This window comes from Mus caroli, chromosome 3 (genome assembly GCF_900094665.2).
Source record: "Mus caroli chromosome 3, CAROLI_EIJ_v1.1, whole genome shotgun sequence".
In the NCBI taxonomy this organism is placed as follows: domain Eukaryota; kingdom Metazoa; phylum Chordata; class Mammalia; order Rodentia; family Muridae; genus Mus; species Mus caroli.
In genome coordinates, this window is record NC_034572.1 from 52,525,803 (window position 1) to 52,544,591 (window position 18,789).

An 18,789-nucleotide genomic window follows, 5' to 3' on the forward strand; every position below is an offset into this window, starting at 1 on the left:
CCAGATGCCTCTCAACAGAGGAATGGATACAAAAAATGTGGTGCATTTACACAATGGAATACTACTCAGCTATTAAAAAGAATGAATTTATGAAATTCCTAGGCAAATGGATGGACCTGGAGGGAATTATCCTGAGTGAGGTAACCCAATCGCAAAAGAACTCAAATGATATGTACTCACTGATAAGTGCATATTATTCATGTATCTTAATTATCATGTAACAAGACTGATAATACTTGAAAGGGGATGGGAATTTACAAAGTATCTGTGCTTTCATGAATCGCATTTTCCCTTTTGGTTTTGGAAGCCTCTAGGTCATTCTGGACTTTGAGTGACATGTGTAACTTCTTATTTAAGACTTCTCTAAATGGCTGGCATAAGAAGAAATAAATAATGGGGTCCAGACACACATTGGCAGCCGAGAGTAGCAGAGTGAATTCTTTCGCATAGAGCAGGGTCTCCTTCGCCCGGCAGCTGTAGTGACCTTCCGTCTGACTCTTTGTGTAGGGGATTCTGGCAATGTGGTAAGGCACAAAGCAGACGACAAAAACGAGCACGATGCTGAAGATATTGCGGCTGGACTTCCTTTTGACGGAGGTGGAATTCTTCCTGGACTTGAGGTGAGACTTGAAGATCTTCCTCGTGATGGCCGTGTAGAAGATGATTAGCAGAAGAAACACGACCCAGAAGATGCTCACGAAGATATAGTTAGACGCCTTGTGCCACTTCCGCCCCAGCTCGTTTTTGAGCTCCATGCACTGTATCTTTGTGACCTCCTTGACACCCTGGTTTGTCAGGATGATGTTTGGGACAGCAAGGAGAAGCATGAGCACCCACACGAGCACAGACAGCAGCTTGCTATAGTTCACCGACTGCACAATAGACGTCAGAAGGGGCTTCACAATTTTATAGTACCTGTCAAAGCTGATGAGCCCAAAGAACACGATGCTGACGTACATGTTAACGTAGAAGATGACGGCAGAGACCCTGCACACAAACACATTCACCTGCCAGGGGCCGAGGCCTGAGTCACCAAGGACTTTGAAAGGGAACGTCAGGCCCATGAGAAAGTCAGCCACCACTATGTTCTTGAGATAGATGATAAAACTCTTGGAGCTGGGCACATAAAAGAATATCCATCCTGATATCCCATTGAGGAGGAGCCCCGTGATGAAGACCATACCGTACAACACGGGAATGATCTGCTTTGTGACCAGGGTGTTCCAGGAGCAGGGCTGGTTTGCAGGGTCTGTGGTGGTGGAGTTGTTCATCTTCTCACCTCTGGAGGCAAAGATCTGGATAGAAAGGCAGGCTAGTTACTTAAAGCACAGTTTATGGCCTCCAAGTCCTTTGTGACTGGTATCTAATACAGTGGAAGAACATAAATACGGCAAAACCCATCAAGATTGTGAACCATTTATTCTCTCTCTTCTGGGGTTTTTATCTCTATTTCTCCATCAGGAATCTCAAAGGCAAGCTTCGTCAACAGAATCCAGGATTCGGAAGAGAGAATTCCAGCCACTGAAGGACAAGATAGAAGAAAGAGATACATCAGCCAAGGGAAATGTTATTTTTTTCCGGTCTTTCCTCTATTGCCATTTTGTAGAATGTGTAGCTTCATTCTTGACTTATACCTAGGAAATGTGGTCACACCATCTACTCTTCACTACAAGTCTGTGACATTTATTCCTAGGGACTGCCTCAGGGCAACAGAGCTGCCCCCTGTTTTAACAGTTCATTTTGGGAGGCTGCCATGTGGGTTTTGTGCATTAATTGTTGCTAGGTTAAGTTTAGCAAAAAAAGAGAGAAGTTGAATTCTATTTTACTTGACCTAACATCTTGCTTGCTTCTCAAGCTGTCACCTGCATATCACTTAGTGATCCTGCTATATTGAGAACATAGGTTCCATGGCCCCAGAGTCCTACACGATGAGTGGTGCAGGGAACTCTGAGTAGCATGCTTTCTTATTTGTTAAAGTATACATAATATTCCATAAATTGTGAAGAGTGTGGAAACATACATATTTTCTATAGAAGGACAAAATCAGGACAATATTACCTTCTAGGTCATGTAGGTTCTTTCTTAGTTGTTAGTTCTTTCTTAGTATTAATAGTTCCATTATCATTACCTGACTTTATTGACTCTTACACTGCAGATACAAAAGCCTGCTTGGAAACAAGGCACAGTGCTCACTAGAGCATTCCAGAAAGTTCTTGAGGTTGTGTTAATGAAGAGAATAGGTTTTTTGGAAGGTTTTGCATGATCTATGGTAGCATGTAGCAATGCTGATTTAGAACAGCAAGCTTGTGATTCAGCACATTATTCACTTGGGAAGGTCTAATAAAATTCTGAATCAAATATAACACAGGTTAAATATCCCTTTTCTAAACCATCTAGAACCAGAAATATTTGAGTTTTGATATCTCTCTGTGTGGGCCCCTGTGTATGCATGTGAGCCATAGATCAGATTTGGGAGCTACCATGTTCCTCAGGAGATAGATACTTTTAAGGTTTTTTTTTTAAAGACAGTATCTACTGGTAACCTGGAAGTTGCTCAGAAGAATATGGTGAATGTCCACTGAGCCCCAGAGATCCACTCTCCGTTATTCCCTAGCGCTGGGATCGTTGCTGTACACCGTTACGTTCTTATCTGGATTCTGGGATTGAACATAGTTTTTTCTTTTTTTTCTGGCACAGCAAGCACTTTACTCGCTGAACACTCTTCCTAGCAATACAATTAGTTCACATCACATTCATATCATATCCTCATAGCCCAAAGGTGACGGGCTGCCTTCACATCGTCCCATATCCATATCCTCGTGTGACAAGCCTTTTCTTCCTGTTCTTTGTTCAGTCCTGACACAGGAACAAACCCCCTCCCGCCTTTCTATAGTCCAGACATGAAAGATACTTTGATAAATATTTGTCTTTCAACTGATTAATTTTAAAAGGTTTAATACTATTCTTATTGGTCGGTATAAGTGTGTGTGTGTGTGTGTGTGTGTGTGTGTGTGTGTGTGTGTGTGTATGCTTGTGGAGGCCAGGAAAGGATGTGTGGTTCTTGGCACTGAAGGTACATGTGTTTGGGAGCTGCCTAACTTGGATGCTTAGAGCTGAACTCTGGTCCTCTGTGAAAACAGCAAGTGCTTGTAACTGTGGAGCCCTGGCTCACGTCCTCTGACTCTTACTTTAGTAGAAAATAATAAAGATGCTCGCAATAGTATAGGTGGGAACGGTTCTATATTTTCCAAACGACATTTTCCTTCTTCCCTTTGGATTCCCTTTAAACAATGTAACCCCCACCTTTGGTATCATTATTCTATGTGGTTTCCAGGGAATTTTGTGTTTTCAGATACTTCATAATATTGCTTTAAAATATTGTGTTGATTATATTATGTACTTCCCAAGTCTGCCCTCAGTTTTCTAGCCTTTCTGGTTCTTTCGGAATGCATACATTGACCTCTATCCTTACTTAAGTTGCCCAACATTGTGATTCCTAAACAGTGGTCTTAGCTGCGAAGGTACAGTCAGTCAGTGGAGTGTGGCATGTGATTTCAGGGAAGAGACTCTGCTTTGTCACACGCCCCCATTTCCCAGAAAGTCTTCTACTTGGCAATGTGGGGCTCTCCCAGTAGCTGTTCTGGCTGCATTCTATACTCCCCATGGCCTTTTTGTGTCTCCTCCAGCTCAGCCAGCGGGAAGCTTCGCTCAGGAGAAGGGATCCCTTTATTTATTTTTTCCTTAAATGCTGAGGGTATTCCAGGTTTGCCAGCACACGTCTCAGAAGCCACTGAGGATCTAAATTCTAAGTTTCTTGTCTTTGCCTCCATCGGCTTATTTTCTGACCTCTGCGTCGTTTGATGTTATTTGTTATTGAAAGGCTATGTGTCCGTGTTCAGTTATGGCTCTCAGCTCTTGTATACGTTCAGACCTTACTTTGTAAAGATCCCAACATCATTCATTTTTTTGCTGGGCACTGTCGAGACCATTAGTCTCAGAGAACTCCAAGGGAGCTTCTAAGCTGGGATGGCTGAATAGAGTGGCACCCTAGGGTATTAGGGACCCAACTGGAGGAGGAAGATCCTGTGCAGCCTCAGGAAAGAGGATGATGGAGCAGCCTTTCTGAGCATGTGACAATGAAGCCTGGCATGTGAAATGGCTTAGCATGATGAGGAAAGGGATGGAGAGCATTGTGACAGAGAGTGGCATAGGAACAGGCATGAAGACACTCACAAAAAAAATGTTAGGATAGTAGGGACACTGGTTACCTAAACATTTGGGTAAAGCTTCGCCCCAGGAGTCACTATTAACCACTGCCTTACAGGTGAGGAAGCCAGTGTTTGCGGTGGTTGAGTTACCAAGGTAGATGGTGTAGGTTACACGTGTCCAAATAGTGTTAAACTGAAACCTGTTAAGCTCCAGGTCAGAGCCTTACTTCAGAGACAGTGTAGAGGGCCCCTGAGTGTGTGTGTGTGTGTGTGTCCATGTTTCCATGTGTGCTCAAGCTCAATGGGTCCTTTGGCTTTCCTGGAGTCCTTTTAGGAGATGGCCTTCCTTTTGGTGGAAAGCGTTGGCTGTTGTGTGCTTGTGTTTTAAAACCCTTCAGTTTCTCTTGTCACCCTCCAGGTGTTACTGTATAGAAAGCATCCATTTTCTTTGCCGTCTTTATAAATTTCTATAACCGATGTCCTTTTTAACTTTGATTTTGATTCAACTCCTGTCTTACATGCCAATGTCTAAGACTCTGCTCCAGGAGAGACTCAACCTGCGGCATAAATTAGGAGTGTCCTAGCAAGCAGAAGCCCAGCGGCTGCTGCTTCTGATCTTTTTCTTGTTTTCTGTGTTGGTAGATGTGGGTCCCAGGTAGCCTAACTTGACTTTTCTAGTTCTTGGCCACTGTATCCCTCCAGGCAGTGATCCACAGACATGGATACAACTTGTAACTTGACAAACGCCTGCTTCTCTTGTCTCGGGCAACTGTGTTAGTTAGCTCTCACTTGAGAAATTCTCGTCTGCTCTGAGGCTGAGTTGCAGACCCTTAGAACTCGTCCACTAAGCTTACACTTGGGTCTGCTTTGACTACGTTACAGTCCAGACTTCAGAATTCAGGAAGAGAAACTGTATGCAGTCATTCAACCTTTACTGATGTGCGAGACTAGGGATAGGATGTTCATTAACACAGACAATAAACTGATAGTGTCCAAACCTAGAGCTGTAATTCAAGCCACTTCCCCAAAACAGTGGAACTTGCAGGAACTTGAAAGTGCCACATCCGGCCTATCTGAGAACTTTCTGCATTCAGCGTCTTGTGATTGTGCCTGCAGATCACGAAAGATTCTAGTGGAGGAGAGCAGGGTGTGGTGGTGCAGGCACTTGTACCCTCCAGAGCATGGTCCTGCTGTCCTCCAAACAGGGAACACCAGAGCAGCGGTTCTCAACCTGTGGGTTGCAACCCCTTTGGGTTTGTGTATCAGAGATCCTGCATATCAAATATTTATCCTTTGATTGATAATAGTAGTGATATTACACTTATGAAGTAGAAATGAAATGAGAATTTTGTGGTTGGGGGTCACAAGAACATGAGGGATTTATTATTAAAGGGTTGTAGCAGCGCTGCCCTGGAGGCTATAAAATGGCAACATGTGGCTAGGCTCTTCACCCCAAATCCTATCTTTCTAGTCTTGCTAATGCTGCAGTAAAATTTAACTACAATTGGACCAGTCCAGTGTTACTTAGCTATGGACTCAACATTGTATGGGAGTGCAGCTCTTGGGTTGTGGTGTCTGTTTTATGCCATTACATGTTCAGCAGCAGCTCTGGCTTTGGTCCACTAGGTGGCAGTGGTATGCTGTGGTTGTGACCAGACATGGCTGTAGTTGCTAGAATAGCTGCTTGATGGTAGATGGATATGATGTCCCTCTGATGCATGAAGATAATTTAGCTGTCTTTTTGGTGCCAAACTTTGTGAGTGTGTGTATGTATGTATGTATGTATGTATATGTATATATGCACATGTATGTTTGTATGTATGTAGAATACAACAGTATCAGTAAAGATGAGCACATAATTTTACTGCTCCGTTGGAACAATGGACAGGCTATCCAACATAATGATTGAAAGAAAGCATACAGTGACTTTTAGTTAGAAGTGTAGCTCAAACTCCTAATAGTTTTGATATTGCTATTAGTGCCAAGTGCCTCTGTCTATCAGCTTCTGAATCTCTAACTTGAGATCACAGTAGCTACCTCATAGGTTCCTGTTTCTCTTTCTCTAAGCACCAGACACCTGGCGCTGGGTGCCTGTGAGTCAGTGGGACATCATTGGAGCTGGGCGTGAGTAAGCTAAGGACAGAAGAAGCAGAGCATCTGAAATGCTCTGCCTCTCAGCCTCTCTCAGCTTCCCTTTGCTTCTGCATATTTACTTAGGCTCACATTCTTATGCGCTGAGGCACAGGAACAGCAGGAAGCACAGGAGACCATATGTACAGTGGTCTGAGCTTACCTGGGTGGTAGCCCAGCATCCTCCCCTCCCACTGTGTGGGGGTGTGTGCGGGGAGGTGGTGGCTCGCCCATTCTTGTTACTGGAAGTTGTCCTGCCTTCAGAGTTTTCACATCTGCTTATTCTCTCTGGAACTTGTGGGCTAAGCATCCTGGGTCTCTGCTTTGTTTTGTTTTCCCTCTTCCAGAAGTGTTGTTTTGGAATCAGAGCCCTATTCTCTAGAGCTATTCAAGGAAATGAATCTCTGACCCCCTTTGGCACTGAGGAGCTAGTGTTTGCTTTCTCATGGAGTTGCGCTGAGACCTTCCTTTGTGGACCTCAGGCCGTTGGTGGATATCTTTTGCACAGAAAGCAGATTTCTCTTTCTGACAAAGCAATAGCTTTACGTTAGCTATATAGCAGGCACTGACTGCATGCTTGTTTAAGATTCAGGATTAGATCATCAAAGGGAAGGACTGTAAATGCCCAGGAATGACAGTGGGGATGGAAACACTGCTCAGAGACTGATCCCTGGGTGTTTAACCCTGGAGTGTGTGTGCTCTCTCCCTGCGCTGAGTATCGACTCCTGTTGTGGGGTTGGGTGGGGATCGGTGATGTCTGATGTTTTTTAATGGATTGTGTTATGACTCTAGCTTGCGAATTCAGCAGTACTTAGAGGAATGCTTGACTGAGTATGTCATGTGATTAGAGAGCAACCACACCCCTCTCAGAATTTGTAGAACTGAAGTGTGGAGGTGTGCAAAGGTGGCGCTCAGGGTGCACTCAGATAATCTAAGACTGACCTTTTCCTAGTCCCTGACCTACAGACTGGGATTCACTGCTGAACTCCGGACCTTTTCCCAGCATCTCGTTTAGCGTTATTATCATATAATCCATCTTTCCAGTAGATTTTTGTAGGATCACTTAAGTATCGAAGGAAACAGTCTTTAGCTTGCTATGCTCCATGGCAGCTATCAGCTGTTGTTTCACTGCTGCCTGATAACGTGTGTGTGAAAATAGAGATAATAACAAGCCCTCCTTTCTGTTGGTAGCTATGGCGGAAATGTGTTTCATGCTTATGATTTTCTTGGACCCTTTTTTTCTGCATGTGTATATGTATACATGTATAGACCTGCATATGTGTGTGTGTGTGTGTGTGTGTGTGTGTGTGTGTGTATGTATGAATGTATGTATTGGGTATGTTTGTAATAAGGGCTGCCTTTACTTATTGCCTTCTAATTTTTCCTATAATGCTTTTCTTTCGTGTTTTCAGGATCCCACTTTGCCTACGTGCTAATTTCCTTCAAGAAATGAATCTTTCAAACTTCATAACTCTGAGTAGAAAACCTATAGATTCAAAAATCATGTGTGTGTGTGTGTGTGTGTGTGTGTGGTGTGCTGACTCTTGTGTCATTGTGTTCCCGAGGCGGTCAGAGGACAACTTGTTGAAGTCGCTGTCCATTTGTTGCCTCCTGGAGACAGAATTCAGATTTCAGGCTTGGTACCAAGTAACGTTAGCCAGCAGGTTCCCAGTCTGAAAACATAGAATTCTCACTTAAAAAAAATTAAACATTTATGTGTATGGGTGTTTTACCTGCACACATCTGAATATCACATGTGTGTCTGGTGCCTGTGGAGGCCAGGAGAGGATGTCAGGATCCTAGCAAATGGAATTGGAAAGCTGTCATGTGGGTGAGGGCAGTGGAGCCTAGGCCCTTTCTGGAAGAAGAGCCAGTATCCTTACCTAACAAGCCACCTCTCAGCTCCAAATAGAGATTTCTTATAGCCACTATTTATCATAGATAATTTCACAAATTCTGATCAGGACTTAGTGCCTAGTTTAACTATTTATCCCAAGGTATTATAGGAGAAAAACCGATAAATATGGTGTGTACCTGCGGTCGTTATGCAGGTAAGGGAGTCTTCCTCCAGCAGCAGTGTTAAGAGCACTGTCTTTTCTATCTGCATTGCTAAAAGTTATTTCAAGTTTCTTATGTGTCACTAACTTCAGTCCACATGTTGGATGAAGTCACTCTGTGTTCCTTTGTCTGTCTGTCTGTCTGTCTGTCTGTCTGTCTGTCTGTCGATGAGATTTTACGTGATTCTCATACACTCTTTCCCTGGCTAGTTGATTCAGTTCTGAAGGATCATCTTAATCGGGCAACCAGCTTCGTGACAAGATTGACCTCTGCGTTTTCTTCAGGTGACAGTACCTGAGGTATGTTTCTCCAGAGAGAGGACAGAGCTCACTGGCAGTGTCACACTTTGCAGTGATCCAAGGCTACCCACCTTTAGGCAGACTACAGTCAACAGCATCTCCCAAAGCTTCCTGTGGAATTCACTGGTCCCCTCAGTTCTGAGACTGCTTTCTGCTCTGATCTGTGCACTAAGAGCAGAGTTGGTCCAGGAGGTACAAGACCTCAGCCTCTGGGGTCACCAGAGGTTGCAGAATGCACGGCAGATACACCTTGGCTCCCAGCTCTTCTTTTATACTCCTCACTACTTGAAATGCCGTGACTGCATTGTTTGCAATATTTTTAACCCTATCATTTATAAAGCAAAAATTCCTTGCAAAGATAATTCAATCGATACCAATTATCCGGCAGCACACTTGGTGTTGAGAATACGGCAATAGAAGGTACTGTCTTGGAGCTCCGAGTTGTGGTGATCCTGGTCTGCAGTGGCATTTGCTGCCCCCCTGCATCTGCTTCAGTTTACTCTGTAAGTCTGGGTTATTCTGTCTGTGTCTTGGGAGGTCAGGGGGGCACTGATCTCACACAATTGTCCACTGCAATGGAGCTAATCTGGCCTTGGATGCTTCTAGTTACTCTATGTCTTAGCCCGTTTCTCATACTCTCTCCATTCTCTAGCCGTAGCCGCTCTTCTTTGAGAAACACTTTATCTTATGCACACTCAGTGCTGTTTGCTTTCAAAATGGCTTTTCTGTTCAGTGGAATATTCAGTTAACTTATATAAACTAGAGCATGACAGAGAGAGCCCAGGAGCACCCAGCACCTGAGCCCTGCCAGCCCCCTGCAGCCCATCCCTGCTCCCCACCGCTCTTCCACCATCCACTCAGAGGGGAGCCTTGTCCCGAGTCATGTGTTTTTCATCGTCTCCCTTTTTAAAGTAAGTGGTTCCAACTCGTATGTACATGGTTACGTTTGTGAAAAACTGCTGAGGATTTTTAAAGGTAAGGTTTTAAGGTTGAGGACTATATTTCTCAAGTTAATCACCTTGGAAAGTGAATTGGAACCGTTTGACCAGAGTTAGCATTTACCCATCCTGTGGTGGATGGAGTATTTTATCTTCCAGGGGACACTATAACATGTTTGCTGATGTGTATCAGGAAGTATTAGCCAGTTCGTTATTGAAGTACTGTTAATGATAGCAAAAGCACAGAACTAGTTTGGATAATTGACAAGGGAGTGCATGGGAAAATGTTTTTGTTTTCTGTAGAACTTAGAGATTACATGAATTGCAGCTGTGAACCTTTAAGTCCTTGGGAAGTTTTGGAAGATGGATGCAATCCTTATCTTGTTGGAAAAAAAAAAATCTGGAAAGCGTGAATAGATGATTCAAACTGCATACTGTTGTGTCCTAGAGCAGATTATGGAATAAGATCGTTGATGTTTAAAGCCTTGATTAGTTCTTGTGCTCAGCTAAAATAATCCTCTTCCCTAGTTTGCTCTGTATGGTAACCCTGCAAATGACTCCTAGCCGTAGGACGTGTGCAGAATGATCGAGAACATCTCGGTTTTCCGCAGGAGGCAGACAGATAAGAGAAACTTAGTGTGTTAAGCACATCTCCATAGCTGGCATCAAGAGCCCCCGTTGTGAGTCACGTAGCTATGGTCTTCTCCCCTAGAGGGTCCCTGCTGCATCTAACCTGTATATGCTCACTTGGTGGCTAGTGCATAGGGAAGCCTAGTAGGGGGAACACTGGGAGAGCATAGCCTGTCACTCATGTGACTCTTCAGCCTGAGCAATGCCCACTGTTCTCCCGATGGTCGGAGAAGCCCCTCCCCTGCCCTGTGTGAGTATGATCAGGCTGCACTGGCCCAAGTGAGGCAGTTTTGTGTATGGCTCTGAAGTACCACTGACACAGTCGACCTGTGGCTTGGTGCTGTATGGGTTGGGGGAGGGTTGAAAAAAAGCAAGGGGGTAGATACTCATGACTTGGGTAAACCAGTAGGGTTGTGTTGTTGTGTTGTGTTGTTTTGTTTTTGTGGAGTTTATAAGCTACTTAGATGTTTTTGGTCCTGTGAAATTCAGAATGCAAAAGGCTTCGGTCCTATAAACAAAAATTCAAAATGAAATGCAGAAGTTTAATCTTCTGGCTCCCTTCTCAAGGCTCTGTTATTTTGTGCCAGGCTGCATGGAGCAGGTGCATGGTTTCAGTCTGTCTCACAGTCCTGAAGGTTCTGGGTCCCTGCGAATTGACAGGGGCCACGGGTGGGGCATCTTAAGAATGACCACCTGACTTTGTCAGACACTACAAAGGAGTAACAGAAGTAACTGTCAGGCTGGACACCCATACTGTCAGTCTAACAAGAGGAAATCTATAAAGAGCAAAAATTCACTGGGGCAAAGGTAATTGGAACCCTGATGTCTGCCTGGGATTGTCTCTGGTCTTACTGTAGCTGCAGAATGCTGATCTCAGGCCAAACTACACGTTCTCAGAAGCTGTTTCTCTGTGAAGGCTGCAGCAGGCACATTCCTACTTGTACCCTCCAGCACCTCTCTTTTAGTGTCTCGTAATTATCTGAAGATAACAGGCTGAAGAGATAGCTCAGTGGTTTATAGCTCTTGCCGACACCCAGACTCTAGTCCCAGCATCCACATGGTAGCTCACAACCATCAATAAATTCCAGTTCCAGGGTATCCAACTCTTTCTTCTGATGTCAGAGGGCACCAGTACACAAAAGGTGCACACACATGCATGCAAGCAAAAACATTTGTACGTATAACATAAGATAAATACATCCGTAAAGTTAAATAATATTTCTAACCTCTCTCCACTTGCGTGCGTGAGTACAGGGTTTACTGCTGCCCTCTGCTTTAGGAGGGCTCAGAATTGTGTGTTGACAAGCAGCAGAAGCTCAGAGGTCACTGACTTTGGGATGAATTTGTTTACATAGCTCTAGGCAAGTTAAGCACTTAACTGTCAAATGACGAATGTGGTCAGAACCTGCAGAGTTCTCAAATGTGTTCTTCTGTAAATTGCCAAGTTGTAAGTAAGACAAAGTATGTAGACATCTTTGGCCACAAGGCTCATGATTTATTATATGTCAGAGGTCAAGCATGGGTGACTTTTTAAAAATTTACTTTATTATTAATTATATTCTCCTTCAGTCATAGCAACGCAAACAGCCAGTGCTGTGATTGAGAGTGTGCACATGCTGTAAGCTTTGATGATTTCTGTATTATCATTCTGACACATCCGTATGTGTAAATAGCTAAAATCTTATTTAATGTGTACAGTTTGAATCTCTCTTGCCCCAAATGCTTGGGACCAGAAGTGTTTCAGATTTCAGTGTGTTTGAGGGTTGTTATTGTTGTTGTTGTTTTGAATGTTTACATAAATGTTATTGGTGAGGTGTGACTATGCTGGAAATCTAAATGCTCGCTAAGTTACAAATTTGATAGGAATTTCTTCTGATTGTTGATGTAGAGACTCTCATATATATTCCTGCACATTATTCCTGGTGTAACTATGGCTATAATTTATTCATCTGGGTTGTGTGCTCTTAACCACAGTTCCTTTATTCAGTTTCTTCCAGAGAACAGAATTATAGAAATTAGGATTTAATGTCACGAGCCACAACTTCCCCATACTGAGACAGGGTGCCAGTGACAATGTGAACCCTGCTTTTAACATGCTAAGATGAACATTTAGGCCTAGAATGTTTTATGTGAATGCATATTCTCCAAAAATTTAGCCTATTAAATATGAGTGAAAGATCTATTTAAACATTAAGACAGAAGGAATTCAGTGTAGCAGAACATAAGTTGTATGTGGGACTTTAGCACCACATTGCTGTCCTTTAAGAAACCACTCTTGGTTGTCAGTTCAGTCTCTGTGAGCTCGCGTGAGCCCAGGTTAGATGATGCTGTGGACTTTCTTGTGTCCTTGACCCAGCTGGTTCCTACAGTCCTTCCCTCCCATCTTCTGCAGAATTCCCCAAGCTCCACCTCATGTTTGGCTGTGGGTCTCTGTATCTATTTCCATCACTTGCTGGCTGAAGCCTCTCTCATGACAATGTACTGGACACCAGTCTATGAGTATAGCAAAATGTCACTGGGGATCAGTTTTTATCATATGTTTTATCTCTGGGTCCTGGCTCTCAGGCAGTGTCAGGGGTAGGCATGGGTCTCAAGCTGGACCAGTCATTGGTTGGCAACTCGCACAAATTCTGTGCCACCTTTACCCCTGCCCATTTTGCAGGCAGAACAAATTATAGGTCGAGGGGATTGTGCCTGGGTTGGTGTCCCAGTGCCTCCATTGGAAATCTTGTCTGGCTACAGAGATGACTGGTTCAGGCTCTGTATCACTAAGAGTCTTAGCTAGGGTCACCCTCATAGATTCTCATGAGTTTCCATGGTACTGGGTTTCTAACTTGTCCTAGAGATGTCCCAATTCCAGTTGTCTCTCCTAGTACTCTCTCCCTCCATGTTCCCCCTCCTAACCCTTCCTCTTCCCTTCCCAACTCCCTTGCAGATACAACCGGGCTGGATTGTCTAGCCTTTGTAGGAGAGGTGTCTAATCTTCCCACAGTGTGATGATGATATGCCATGGCATGCTCCTTTCATCTGATTATTTGTATGAGATTAGATCTTTTCGATTCTTTTGCCAAGACAGCATTCAGTAGCAGCATATAGTGGTCCAGGGCTCTGAGAACTGCCTGCTTTTGTGGACCAGGTATTAAACAGATGGTTGAAACTACAGCACAGTGCGACCTACCTATGTAAGTTCTTTGTGAACTCATGCTTTTTAGGTTAATATTTTAAGCTCTTTTAAATTGCCTTAAAATGAACATTTTAGAGCTTCTTACGTCTTTAGTTTACAGCACAGTAGTGTGGATGGGCATGTGAACAGCTCGTTAAGAGTCTTCCATGATCTTGAAGAGTGAAAAGTGATCCTAAAGAAGAAAAGTTTGAGCACTCTGGCTAAAGTGTATTTAACTGTGCTTTCTAATAAAAGAATTTAAAATTCTGTTTAGTTTGTTGGTTTTAATACTTTAGCTTCCAATCTGTGTATATTGAGCAAATACCAAAAAGACTGATGGAGTAATTCAGCAACATGGAAAGTGCCTCAGTGCACACACACACACACACACACACACACACGTTTGGTGAGCATGTGACTCAACACACTTAACTCTTGTGTCTATCTTTGTGAATACAGGCGGGTAAGGAATAGCTGGATTCTGTAGAGTGCAGGCCACGCAGGGCAGGCTGCATTTGGTGGATCTGATAGATAGTTATTGGCTACCTGTTCTTTGATACAATATTCAGTTTTCTGTAGGAATGGTTTGTAAGTTGCTACATAAGGTGTCCTTTCTCCTGAGTTTCACATATGACTCTAACTTTCTCAGTTTTGGATTACAGGTTGAGTAATTTTGTGTCGATTTTGCTCTGGCAGTACTGCCTCTCACTGAGTTACTAGTGCAGAGGATGGGAAAAGAAGTAAATTTTTGTTGAACAGCTGCTATGGGCAAGATACATAAGCAAGATATCTATTTGCTTAAATAGGTGCTAGGACAGAGATGAAGCGGGTTAAAAAGTTAAAAACCCAAACAAATAATGTTATTCAGGATCTCAGCATATCAAGGTTTAGCTATCTATCTGCAAGCTTGCTTCCCTGCCCCCCCCCCCCTTTTGGGACTCCAATAATATTAACTATTTTCTATAACTCGATTACTGCCCTTATTATGTAAACAACCAGCTAAGGGCTAGCCAGTTCTGCACAGTCTTGCATTTCTCACCTATTCATGCATAAATTACATTTTTATTAGTCATAATCATTGTATGCTAGAGACAAGGAAATAGATTGGGAGCCAGATGGTTTCTCTGAGTAAAGTCTTGCCCTTTAATTAGACAAATCACCTTGTCCCTGAAACTTGCTAAACTCAGTTTCAGATTGCTAAGACAGAGGACATACAGAGATTTTCTCAGTGTCCCCTGCCTATTCGGAACACCCAGTGACCTGACGATCTGACAGCATGTGTTCCAAGTCTTAAAGGTGGAGGACAGTAACCTATGAGCTCAGTGCATGGACCTGTTAACTAGAAATCCTCCCTGTCATATAAAACCATGACATGATGTCACAGTGTCGCTTTGCTCTTGTGCACATGATATGAGCTAACGGCCGAGAAAGGTCTCCTTCTCATTAGGAAGAGTGATCATAGGTATTTTATACCCCAGCCCATAATTATTTCTTGTGATTAGCTAATATTTTAAAGTTGTCAGGATATAGTAAATACTGAATTTACTTCTTTTAAACTCCCTTCAGCATAAGGGCATGCTGTGGTTGAGTCTCGAAACCTCTCCCTACAGTTGCAAGTTTACAATTTTTCCATCAAATGAGGTTTTTTTTTTTAACCTATCAATCTTTAGGTGGTTGAATAAATAAACTAGAGCTTACCATAGGTATATTTTAGATTACAAAAATGTTAGTCAGGCTTCATTTAAGTTACTTTACAATTTACAGAAAAGTAGACTGTAGATGGAACGTTCTAAGTATCTTCTTCATCCTCGCCACTCGTGAATTGAAACGAAAACCACTCTTTACGTTTTTTTTTTGCCTTAGAGGAAGAAATCAGAACTTAAGGATCAAGGAAATGAAAATATAAACCCTAAGACACAAGCACTACAAGGCCACTCTGATTCCCTTTCTCTCTTTTGAAATCAGAGTGTGACTTACCATTGTGTCCCCATCCGTAGCCCAGGCATCAGTGTGTCTGGAGGCCAGCAGGGACTCCCTTACATGAACTCCTTCACGTCTGGCTTCAGCTCTGCTGGGGAGGCAGCCTTCATGCTCTGTATTTGTTTTCTTTCCTAAGCATTTTAGTTATTGGGCTGCCTTTGCTCTGAGGGTTGCGTCATAACCCAGCTGCACTTGTCCCCTTCACAGGATCAGATAACTCCTTTTAACCCCATCTCTGCTACTGCACACTGCTATCCTGCATCAGCCTGAGAGCTTGCTTAAAAGAGGAACTCCCAATTCCTACTCCGTGAGCCCACAGAAGAAAATCATGGTTCATTACCTTGCTGAACCTAGGGAAAGTCCAGTCTCACCTATAAAAAACCTGTGTTCCATTCATCACGTAGGAACGCTTTCGGAGACTAAAAGTGCAGAAAGCCATCTTACTTTGGGATTACCGGTAGTCTTTGCCTCTACCCTGAACTGGATGGAATTTTCCTACTTACCAATTCTTCTGGCCTCCACAGTCCCTGTAGGTAAGATTGGTTCAGCGACTTAGTGTAACATCGGACTGGTACTGAGGGAAATGTACTTTGCTTTTTAGCTTGGGCTGTTCATGTTGACAAGCGGGAAGTGCTGCATTAGGGCTCAAACCAAAACATTTAAAGTACCCTCTGAAATGTTGATGGCTCGCCAAATTCCTGAGCATCCAGCAGTACAGATTTCCACCAGCTTCTGGAGGCTGGCTCTGGTTTGTGCTTATATAAGTTGGAGCTGATGTAGATTTGCTAAGGGTTACAGATTGTCAAGGCCTGAGCAAGGGTAAACAGTATGAAAGGGTGTGTGAAGAGGGAGAGGAACCCAGCCGGCAGGAGGATGGATTGTTCCCATGTCTAGCCATGACCTTTGGTGTGAAGCTGTAGTAATAATAGCTACAGTGTTCTCTGTTTGGACTCATTTTAAAGTTTGGATTCACATGGTTTTAACTAGCTAAGGTCCCCTCCCCCTTGCTTTTTTTTTTCTGGAAAACTGAACATTTATCTGAGAGTAAAGCACACCTGTGTGCTTCTGCTGTCTCGGGAAGCATACGTGTAGGTGTCCACAGGAGCCTTGCCCTGTACTGGCAATGCAGCAACAGATGAGCAGAGAGTGGTTCAAAAGGTGCCAGCCCCCTCTTTGGGACACACATGCCCTGTCCTTGTGGTGGGTGGGATGCTAATTGTGCCCAGTCTGCACCATCCTTTAGTGGTGCATAGGGACTTCTGACGTTTCTCCAGTTTATCAGCACAACTCCGGTCTGATTTTGGACAGCCCTATTTCCATCTTGGATTGCTAATTGACCTGTTTCTGAGTATTTAACAAATTGTTCCCATGGATTTTTTTTGCTCTCCAGTTGTACTCTGGATTAATACAATACCACACCATCTCTCTGTACCATTATGCCCAGGTTCCTCCATGTGCTTAGGCCAACTTTGAATGCTTCCACCCAGCACTGGACCTGGAACATTTTCTTTGGTCTTTCTTAGATTTCTCTTTTTTTGTCTCACCATTTTCCCCTCCCGCCCAACTCTGTCTTACCGAAGCAAAAGTAAACGTTCCTCAAACTCTCTCGCATCTCCTAAGCAACCATCAAACTGTTCTTCTAGCGTCCTTTGCAGATGCATTAGAAAATAGTGCCTGTGTGCTGTCTTCACTTCCCTTCTACCTTGTAATCTATTTTCCCGTGTGACTTCATGGAAACTGCACAAGTCCAGCCCCACTACCCATTGCTCAGCCTACTAGTTATTTTTAAAAAATACATAAAGGCAGCATTTATTTTTTAATTGTGAAAGTGCACCCAAATGTTCTGTCTTGACCTGTTTTCTTTTCTGAAATAACCCTGTTGTGAGTATCAGGCTCACCTGGACTTCCTTTGGGAGCTCAGCAGCCTCAGAGCTTGTAGTCCTTGTGTCTTTGTACTCGTGGATGGAGTTAGGCGTGTGCCCCACACCTGGCCTTTGGGTTTTAAATAGTGTCTCTCAGAGCTGAGTCCGAATACCTCATATTATCCCAGCCTCTCCAGTGCTGGGATTAGAGGTTTAAGCCACCACACTCAGTCTCTTGACCACTTCTAAGGGATGGCTCAGTGACATATGTGTTACCTCATTGTCACGAAACCATTACCACCATCATTCTCAGAAATCTGTTCATCTTGCAAAACTGAAACTCTTTTTTTTTTTTTTAGGTTTTTCGAGACAGGGTTTCTCTGTATAGCCCTGGCTGTCCTGGCACTCACTTTGTAGACCAGGCTGGCCTCGAACTCAGAAATCCGCCTGCCTCTGCCTCCCGAGTGCTGGGATTAAAGGCGTGCGCCACCACACCCGGCAAAACTGAAACTCTTAACACCATTACAAAAGCATCTCTTTGTCTCTGGAAGCTGCCACCCTGCTTCCTATCCACGTGGATTTGACTTTAGTAGGTACTTTAGACGTGTGGCATCACTTAGCCCTTTGGTGGCTGGCTTATTTCACTTAGTATATTATGATTTTGGTTTATAACATGCTGAAGCATGTAGCAGAATCACATTCCTTTTTTAGGCTGGATAATTGTGCCTCGTGTGCAGGCCATGAACCCACCCACTATGGAGAGTTTTGTGCTTCCATAGATCCGTGGTCATTTATTCCTTTTGACTCCTGTGTATCCATCCTGAGGCCATGAGAGTATACAAATACTGAAGATCCAGGTTTAAGTGCTTTTATGCACAGTAACCTCCCCTTAGTAGTGGTTTAAATATTAAGTGGGAAATTCTATAAATGAGTAATTCATACGTGGGATTGATATCCTTCTCAGTGTATCACCTAAAAGTTAAATGCTTAATCTCAGCCTGCGAGCAAACACAAAAAGGCATCGAGACAAAGTTTATCTTTTCAACAACACTGAGATAATGCCAGGACTCTTATAAGCTTGCCTTCAGTTTTTTCTGAGTATCTCCTGTCTCTGTAGAAGTGCCACCTCCAGACACATCTTGGACCCGCTATGGAAGAAGTTTCCCTGTCTCTTACCTCAACATACTGAGCAACTCTGTCTTCACAACAACAACAAGAAGGAGCTGCCACTTCTCTCTGCCTCCACCTAGCCACCAGCCGACATTTCCTCACTACCCTCTGAGCACTGGCTACTTCAGGGCCCTTGGGTGCTACCACAGCTCGGGACCACAGCTGCTGTTTGTTGCTTTCTCCTACCTAGATCTTGAGCTGTGAGGGCAGGCACGGTCTGTTAGTGAGGCTTTGATCTCTGTTGGTTACCAGATTTTTTTTTTTTTATTGCATGGAATTGGAAGAATATAAATGTTTAAGGCATTCATTTCTTTTCTTCCACGTTACTTAGTATATGTGTTTTGTAAGTGA

The 18,789-nt window shown here is 43.5% G+C and overlaps 2 protein-coding genes across 5 annotated transcripts in view; one reads left to right on the plus strand and one right to left on the minus strand.

Annotated features, from left to right (window-relative positions):
• The window catches only part of Med12l (mediator complex subunit 12L), a 313,727-nt gene that overhangs the window by 110,149 nt on the left and 184,789 nt on the right, over window positions 1–18,789 (plus strand). The window lies entirely within an intron of this gene.
• Window positions 131–16,121, minus strand: P2ry14 (purinergic receptor P2Y14). Of its 4 annotated transcripts, none has more exons than XM_021157451.2 (2): window positions 15,910–16,121; window positions 131–1,295 (listed from the first exon to the last, which is right to left on the minus strand). In XM_021157451.2, the coding sequence occupies exon 2, from the start codon at window positions 1,269–1,271 to the stop codon at window positions 255–257; it is 1,017 nt and encodes a 338-aa protein (XP_021013110.1). In that variant the 5' UTR covers window positions 1,272–1,295; window positions 15,910–16,121; the 3' UTR covers window positions 131–254. The 4 variants fall into 4 exon arrangements, with proteins under 4 accessions (XP_021013110.1, XP_029330826.1, XP_021013109.1 ...); XM_029474966.1 differs by having other exon boundaries at window positions 131–1,521; XM_021157450.2 differs by lacking the exon at window positions 15,910–16,121 and adding an exon at window positions 15,404–15,771.